A 9,184-nucleotide genomic window follows, 5' to 3' on the forward strand; every position below is an offset into this window, starting at 1 on the left:
ATATGATGATTTGTGGATATTTTCTTTTTCCCCCAGTACTGGTATTTGAAGGGCTTTGTGCTTACAAGGCAGGCACTGTATCACTTGAGCCAAGTTGAACTCGGGGCCTCACACTTCCTAGGCAGGTGCTTTACCACTTGAGCCATTCTGCCAGCCTGGGTTTGTCATTTTTTAAAGTATCTTTTAAAAAATTTTTTTTTCTTGTAGTGCTGGGGGGGGGTTGAACCTAGGGCATTGTGCATGCTAGACAAGTGTTCTACCTCTGAACTATAGCCTGAGCCCTTACTTTTTTAGGGTATCATCTGGCTATGTAGCTCACACTGGCCTTGAACTCATGATTCTTCTGCCTCACCCTCAATAATGCTGGGGTTACAGTGTGCACCACCATACCATGATTCAAGTGTCTTTACAAGAGTAAAGGTTTTAATTCTACCAAAGTCCAGTGTATCAGTTCTCTTTTGGTGTTGTCTCCAAAAAGATTTGCCTAAACTAAGGTTATAAAGGATTTTTCTTCTAAAAATTTTAGAATTTTAGATTCTAAAGTTAGGTTCATAACCCATTTAATTTTGTGTATAGTGTGCAGTTTGAGTTAAAATTGATGATCATTCTGGTAGATGATGGCTCATGCTTATAATCCTAGCTGCTCGGGGAGAGGACGTGCTGGATGCGGACTGGGGGTGGGGGGGGAACACAGACCTTGGCTCCTGTGGTATCTTGGACGGAGTCTGGTGTAGTCAGTCAGAGCACCCGCCTAACACACTGGGAAATGCCTTCTGTTTTCCAGGCCTTGCTGGCAGGCATGCGGAACCGAGAGAACAGCTCGCCCTGCCAGGGCAATGGAGAGCAGGCTGGCAGGGGCAGGAGCGTGGGCTCCGTGTGGCCCGGGGGGGAGGAGGAGCCCTGCCAAGATGCAAACACCCCTTCCTACAAGAAGCCTCTCTATGGCATCTCGCACAAGATCATGGAGAAGAAGAACCCCCCCGCGGGGGACCCGCTGAGCACCTACGAGCTCTTCGAGAAGGTGAACCCCAGCAACAGCCCCTCCCCGCTGAGGCTGCTGAACGAGTCTCAGAAACGGGACTGTGGCAGTGCCGGAGCGGCCACTGACGGCGACCCCAACATCTACTTCCTGATCCAGAAGATGTTCTACATGCTCAACACACTCACCTCCAACATGTCCCAGCTGCACAGCAAGGTGGACCTGCTCTCCCTGGAGGTGAGCCGCATCAAGAAGCAGGTGAGCCCCTCTGAGCTGGTGGCCAAATTCCAGCCGCCCCCCGAGTACCAGCTCACCGCAGCCGAGCTCAAGCAGATCGTGGACCAGAGCCTGTCCGGGGGCGACCTGGCCTGCCGCCTGCTGGTGCAGCTCTTCCCCGAGCTCTTCAGCGACGTGGACTTCTCCCGGGGCTGCAGCGCCTGCGGCTTTGCGGCCAAGCGGAAGCTGGAGTCCTTGCACCTGCAGCTCATCCGCAACTACGTGGAGGTGTACTACCCGTCGGTGAAGGACACGGCCGTGTGGCAGGCCGAGTGCTTGCCGCAGCTCAACGACTTCTTCAGCCGCTTCTGGGCCCAGCGGGAGATGGAGGACAGCCAGCCAGGCAGCCAGGTCCCCGGCTTCTTTGAAGCCGAGCAGGTGGACGCTGGCCACTTCCTGGACACCAAGGACCAGGAGGAGGCCCTGTCTCTGGACCGCAGCAGCACCATCGCCTCAGACCATGTGGTGGACACGCAGGACCTCACCGAGTTCCTGGACGAAGCCTCCTCCCCGGGCGAGTTTGCTGTCTTCCTCCTGCACCGACTCTTCCCCGAGCTCTTCGACCACCGGAAGCTGGGCGAGCAGTACAGCTGCTACGGCGACGGCGGCAAGCAGGAGCTGGACCCGCAGAGGCTGCAGATCATCCGCAACTACACGGAGATCTACTTCCCCGACATGCAGGAGGAGGAGGCCTGGCTGCAGCAGTGTGCACAGCGCATCAACGACGAGCTGGAGGGCCTGGGGCTGGAGGGGGGCAGCGAGGGGGAGGCCCCGCGAGATGACTGCTACGACTCCTCCAGCCTGCCCGACGACATCTCCGTGGTCAAGGTGGAGGACAGCTTCGAAGGGGAGCGCCCCGGCCGGCGCTCCAAGAAGATCTGGCTGGTGCCCATCGACTTTGACAAGCTGGACATCCCGCCGCCCGACTTCGAGGTGCCGGGCACCGACTGCCTGCTCGGCAAGGAGCAGCTGCGCAGCATCTACGAAAGCAGCCTGTCCATCGGCAACTTCGCGTCGCGCCTGCTCGTGCACCTCTTCCCCGAGCTCTTCACCCACGAAAACCTGCGCAAGCAGTACAACTGCAGCGGCTCGCTGGGCAAGAAGCAGCTGGACCCCGCCCGCATCCGCCTCATCCGCCACTACGTGCAGCTGCTCTACCCCCGCGCCAAAAACGACCGTGTCTGGACACTGGAGTTCGTGGGCAAGCTGGACGAGCGCTGCCGGCGCCGGGACACCGAGCAGCGGCGCTCCTACCAGCAGCAGCGCAAGGTGCACGTGCCGGGCCCCGAGTGCAGGGACCTGGCAAGCTATGCAATCAACCCCGAGAGGTTCCGAGAGGAGTTTGAGGGGCCCCCGTTGCCCCCCGAAAGGAGCAGCAAGGACTTCTGCAAGATCCCCCTGGAGGAGCTGGTGGTGCCCTCGCCCGACTTCCCGGTGCCTTCCCCCTACCTGCTGTCGGACAAGGAGGTGCGCGAGATCGTGCAGCAGAGCCTGTCAGTGGGCAACTTTGCTGCCCGGCTCCTCGTCAGGCTCTTCCCCGAACTCTTCACCGCAGAGAACCTCCGGCTGCAGTACAACCATTCCGGCGCTTGCAACAAGAAGCAACTGGACCCCACGCGGCTGCGGCTCATCCGCCACTACGTGGAGGCCGTCTACCCCGTGGAGAAGATGGAGGAGGTGTGGCACTATGAATGTATCCCCAGCATCGACGAGCGGTGTCGCCGCCCCAACAGAAAAAAGTGCGACATCCTCAAGAAAGCCAAGAAAGTGGAGAAGTGACGGCCTGTGGGCTGCCCAGAGACTTGGAGTCACCAAAGGCTGAGCAATGGGCACTCCTGGGACTGAGCTGTCACTTTGGAGCACGTGTATGGCATCCACAGACAGGCACCTTATGTCAGTGGGGAGTGGCTTCCTACATTTGCACACGTAAACACCCTCCCAACCACATGAAAGCAGCCTTTGGTCTCTTGTACTCATGACTTTACTGCGTTTCCTGGTGGTGCAGCCTGAGTGTGGGGGGAGCTGAGCTGCCAGAGCAGAGGGACCAAAGGAGTAGGGCCTTTCTCTCCGTGGTGGACTCTTCCCATCCCTCCCAACTCAGCAACTTCTGTTCCTCTCCCCACATTTTACAGTTTCCATTTTTATCCCTTTTTTTTTTTTTTTTTTTATGGAACCCTTTAAACAAAATCATTGGGCTCTTTGGGGGCCATTTTACTTAGGGAAAAAAATTCTTTTTAAATATTTGAGATGAAGTACTATAAGATGACTTCAGTTGCTGGGATTTTTAAAGATAATTTCAGATTTATGAATTTTTTAGAAGTGCCATGTCCATGCATGAGGGGTAAAGATAGCTTCAGGTGACAGAGAGACCAGTTGTACTGACTTTGTCTTTAACATCTGATTTTGGAAGCACCTGGATGCCCCTTGGGTGGCAGTAGATGGGATGGGATAGGCATAGAGTGAAGTCCTTCCTGACCATGTGCAAGTTTTCCCTTTCACTTTGGTGCCCAGGAAGGTTACCTGTGGCTTGGCCTGTCTCAATGTCCTCCTGCCCAGGTAGAATGTTGTGCTCACCCTGTAGATGAGAACACTGGATTATGATGAGATGAATGTAGATAGACGTGGATACACACGTCAGTGTAGTCTTGGGAGCTGTGTCCTTCCACACCCTTTTCCCCTCCACAGTGGATGCAAGTTAGAGGGGAGAAGTGTGGTTGGAAAACAGTGTGTGTGGGATTAGACTTCTTGTTTGATTTAAGGGTGGGCCCCTTTGGGTCCACCAGGAACTGTTTACTTTCCGTGTGCTGTTTGTATAAATTCCGGATCTGAGAGCTGCAGGTGACTTCTCCAGACCTCAGTGTTAGCTCCTCCCATCAGTACCATGACCTTTGTCCTCTGGGCTGGTAAAGGGCCTAGGGTCCTCTTGTGGATACCCGGCATTAGAAGGACACAGATCATCTCTAATAGGACCCCTGTGTCCCTTCCCAGCCCTGTTCAAAACTTTCCCACCAACCCTGTAGAAGGTTCTGGCCTCCTACCCTGGCTGCAGGTGCACATCTCTTCCCTCCCTACTGACGGGAAGGTCAGGCTTTTCCAAGCCAGCAGCTTGTTCTCTGGGAGCACAAACTGGGAAGCTCCCCACCAGGTCAAGTGCTTAAAGACAGTACTTTTACCCCCTCTGCACTGGGGCCTGATGCCCAGGAGGGAAAGGAAACACTCTAACCCAAACTGAATGCGTCTTACCTGAGACCCGGACAGCTAACTGAATCACTGAGGTAGTCATAAAACCCTCGTGGGAGGTTTCAGATTTATTTAATAACCTAATGGTTTAATATTTTGCTACCTTAAAATGCAGAAATAATAAAAAATAATCTGAACTTTCTTCATGCAGCTAAGGACTAGCTCCAGTGGCTATGCGACATAGTTTTGCCTGCACCCGGTGGGAATTTTTAAAATCTATTTATAACACAGAAGTTTGAGCAATGTTAAGTCGCTGCTCAGTGTCACATACAGGTTATTTTGATGGAAAGTGCAGAGTGAATGCAGTTGAGAGATGCACAGGGACTTCCGGACTCTCACACACCCCCAATTATGCACATGCGCACCTCTCCTTACTAAAAACCTTGAGTGAGAAGGAGGGGACCTACATGAAGAACAAGTTCACCTTCTTTGTGCCTGGAAGGAAGGGACAGGGCAGCCAGGAGACTCGCCTTCCCCCTCACCTGGGCCTTTCTCTATGCCTTAGTCTCTCCACCACATCCGCACACGCACACTACCCAAAGATGGCTGTGACTCTCCTGCTGCTCCCCAGTGGGGCTCCCGTGGAATTTTTCCTGTCTCTAGGATATATCCAGAGGATTCTAAGCCATGCGAAAATTGCCCTGCTTTCTAGAGGGTGCAGTGTGACCCTCCCACTTCAGAAGCACAATCATTTATTGATTTTTTTAATTCCTGTCTACTCACATTAGAGAAATAAACAGGTTCCAGAAATTAACTATGTCTCTTTGTAACCTAGAACGTGTTGAACTTTTGGAAACTGTATTTTGGTGGTTTCCTTAACACTTTTCCATGTAGGGCTTCTTCTCAAATACTGCAGTCCCTTCCAGTGAAGAGAGGCAGACGCACTCTGGGAGCTGTCCCCTGTCCCCCTGAACTGTGTTCTGTCTGTGTGGTGTCCTCACTTCTCCATCTATACAGGTGGCTCCGGTGGGCATGTTTTTTACATGAAGCAATAGAAGTATAAAATACTTTTTTTTTTTTTTGCAATTTAATGTGTTCTGTAAAAATCTGTTGGCAACCACGTTCCCCCATCTAAATTCTTTGATTTTTACTTGTTTGTGTTTTTACTTTTTGCCTCATATCCGAGGACTCTTAAAGAATTAGCACAGACACATTCTGTTAAGTAAAGTAGTGAATCACAGTAGGTGGTAGTGGCCATGGTTTTGTCTGTTAGTAAGTTGTGAAAGAATGTATGAAGATAGTCATGAATGTACAAAGTGTTTGAGTCCTGCTTCAGTTCACGAGGCCGTGTCTACATGATGACAGACTTTGACAGGGAATAAAGCTGTGTCTAGTGTCATTAGTGCTAGTGTGCCCCTCCCCTTCAGTGTTGGCCCCAAACCTTTCTTTCCTTTTAAGCTGGGGGGTGGGGGTGGGGGAGGGGCATAGCAGCAGCAATCATCAACCAATGGGATCTACTTAGTGGTGGTGGGAATCCTAGCCTGACCACACCACAGCATGACCTCTTGGGTTCCTGTAGAGATGGTCTCAGTTCCCACCTCTCCCCTAAATGTCTGTGGGGAGCCCTCACCCTGACTGGCATTGGAACTAGATGACTAGGAAGTGGGGGTGGGGCCCAGGAGCTGCTGCTGTTGGGAAGTCCTTGCTGCTTGTAGATCCAGCCTTAATTTTCTGACATCCTAGTAAGAGCAGACCCTGCACAAAGTGGATATCAGAGTTAATACTGTGAGGGACAAATAATGAGAAGTTTTACCAAAGATAGTGAAATATCACACAATGTCTGCATTTTACCATTGATTTCAGTGCATCCTTAGAAAACTGAATGTAACAAAAACCCAGGACATTTTTGGAAATTGTATGCTCTCTAGCAACTTTGTGTGAATTTTTATACAAGCACTGTTTTATGAGTTATATAAAATGTTAAAAAATAGAAACCCATGGTCTCCTAACATCTTATTCCTTAGGGCTGGTCTCTGAGAATATGCCTTGGTCTGTCTTTCTGGGTGGCATCCTCTCTACTCCCAGGGGAGAATATGAATGTGGTGGTGGGGGGGGGGGGTTTCAGCCCTGTGGCTTCCACCCTAGGTGTTAGGGGGACAGCTCATAGGGTTTCAGTTTGACCACAGCTGAGTGACTGAGAAGTCACCAAATCCTCCAACCCTGTTTCTACACAAGCCACTTCCTGGCTGAGCAATGGGAGGCTCATTTGACCTTATTTACCTTTCCTTGTGTGGTGCCAGGCTAGGCCTGCCAAGCAGAGCGACCTTTCACTTTGACCCCTTTTCTTCGCTTTGGATCAAATGGAATGTAGTTCTTCAAAGCTAATGTATTATTTACTGAAAACAAACAAAAAAGTGCATGTTTTCTCACCAACTCTTCTCTTTGACTACAATTATAGATCAATAACCCTAAATAATAGATATTTCATAGTAAAAACAAGAATGTTAGCCGGGCACCTGTGGCCATACTTGCAATCCTAGCTACTCAGGAGGCAGAGATCAGGAGAATTGAGGTTCAAAGCCAGCCCAGGCAAATACTCCTTTAGACCCCATCTCGAAAATACCCATCACAAGGTGTACATCTCAAGGTGTAGGCCCTGAGTTCAAACCCCAGTACCACAAAAAACAAAACCAATATTGTGTATAGCTGTTGGACAAACTTTTGTGTGTGTGTGTATGTGTGGTATTGGTGTTTGAACTCACAGCCTGTGCTTGCTAGGCAAGGCCTACCACCTGAGCCATGCCCCGCCTCCAACTTTGTGTGTGTGTGCTGGGGATTGAACCTCAGACTTCATGCACTCTAGCACTGAACTATAGCCCCGCCCCTTATTTATTTTCTTTTTTCCTTTCTGGTTCTTTCTTTTGTGTGTGTGACAGGGAGGGAGGTGGATTTGAGACAGTCTCACTTTATAGCCCAGACTGGCCTTGAACTTGTAATACTCTTTCCTCCACCTCCAAGCACTGGGATTACAGACAAGCCCCAGGACACCTGGTGTCCAGTCCCTTGTTTCTGATTTGACAGATTCAAAAGCCACAGGACTGACATCCTGTCTGCTGTGAGCTTTGTTGGCATGTCAGCCCTAGGGCCCCAACCACCAAATCCACTAGCCAATTTAAGCAAGAATTGGTGATAAACTAAATTCTGGCTGTAGGTATCCTTGTTTTCTACCAAAAAGAAAGTTCATAGAGTATTCCGGCATATGAGTACACACTTTTTAAGTTCGACTCAAATATGAATACAGCAAGTTAATTCTGATTATTGGAGTAGTGAGATACAATGAACTCTTTCAGGAAGCTTCCAGGCAGCTGGTTGAAATGGCACCTGACATTGGGTGAGTATATACCGTGTGCCAGGTATGCTGCTGAGAGCCATACTGCACTGGGAGGATCTCTTGTAATCCTTTCTGTAATTATGTCTTGATAATAGGTGAGAAAACCGTAGCCCCAATGGTTTATACACCATGTCACCTACTTCTCATAAAAACCCACTATTGGCTGGTGGAGTGGCTCAAGTGGTAGAGTCCCTGCCTAGCAAGCACAAGGCTCTAAGTTCAAACCCTAGTACTGCCAAAAAAAACCCCAAAAACCCAAAAAACAACCCACTATCATGGGCACTCTTATCTCTGTTTTACGGTAAGGAAGCAGAAGTAGATTTCATGCCCAAGTTTACAAAGCTGGCAAATGGCTGGTCCAGAAGTCAAACCCTCTTATCTCTACCACACCACCTCAGGAGCCCCCAAAAACCACAATACTAAAAGACTCAGCCACCAACATAATTGGGAGTCAGTAGTGTACCCTCACCACATCCTCTAAGCCCCAGCTTCTCCATCTTAGATACAAGTGCTGGTTTTAGAATTGCCTTGGGTGAAATAATTGAAGGGATTGGGAAAAGACACGTTCTTAACAGTAAACTTTTGAGGTGAAAGCAGCTTAGGTAGCTTGGTTCCCTAGGAGCAGAGACAGACATGGATTCTTGGGCAGGGCAGGCTGACTGAGAGCAAGCTCTCAGGTTCAGGGGTCTTGGTAACCCAGCATGGTCCTCTGCAGAGACCCTGCAATATGAATTGAGCGGTGGTAGAATTAAGCCCAGTTGAGACAAAGGGGTCATTGGTCTTCTTCCAAGTCTTCCCCAGAAAAGAGTCAAGGACTACTCCAGAGGATGTTTAGCAGCGGCCCTCAGTTGCTGGGGGTGAGTGTGCACCGAGGAGGACAGGGAGGGATTCCATCAGCATCTGCTACAGCAGTGGGTCTGAAGGTTATCTGCAGGAGAACCCCAGGGGGCTATTCTTCACCTTCCAGAGATCTGGTGGAGTAGGTCTGGGGTGGATCTAAGATTTTGCATTCCTAACAAGTTCTCCTGTGATGCTGATGCCACTAATCCCAGGAGAAAGCACTGCACTTTTGTGTAGTAACTTCCCAGAATGTGCTGGGTGTATTACCAAAACTGAAGGGTTAGCTCTAAGCTGAAATAAGTGGCTTCTGTTATGTTCCTATAAAACTGAGTGCTTCCTACTGAAATCTTAGGTAAGAGAAGCTTAGCTTTCAGGCCAGTGGGAAGAGGGAGGATTAGAAATGCCTCAGCATCAAGGGCTTCTAGACACTGACCAAATACCATAGCAGGAGGAAGGCTGCCCTTGAGTTTACTTTAAGGAGTAAGAATTCATTTGTTCTCCCAAACAGACCCTTTGTG

The 9,184-nt window shown here is 50.2% G+C and overlaps 1 protein-coding gene across 3 annotated transcripts in view; it reads left to right on the forward strand.

The window, feature by feature from the left end:
- Positions 1–6,395, forward strand: part of Bend3 (BEN domain containing 3) — a 50,138-nt gene extending 43,743 nt beyond the window's left edge. For all 3 annotated transcript variants that reach the window (XM_074077484.1, XM_020170101.2, XM_074077470.1), the window contains exon 4: positions 785–6,395. In XM_074077484.1, coding sequence (XP_073933585.1) covers positions 785–3,034 — 2,250 coding nt within the window. In that variant the 3' untranslated portion in view covers positions 3,035–6,395. The remainder of the gene's footprint in view (positions 1–784) is intronic.
- The last annotated feature ends 2,789 nt before the right edge of the window (positions 6,396–9,184 follow it).

Source organism: Castor canadensis, chromosome 1, assembly GCF_047511655.1.
Source record: "Castor canadensis chromosome 1, mCasCan1.hap1v2, whole genome shotgun sequence".
NCBI classification, from domain to species: Eukaryota; Metazoa; Chordata; class Mammalia; order Rodentia; family Castoridae; genus Castor; species Castor canadensis.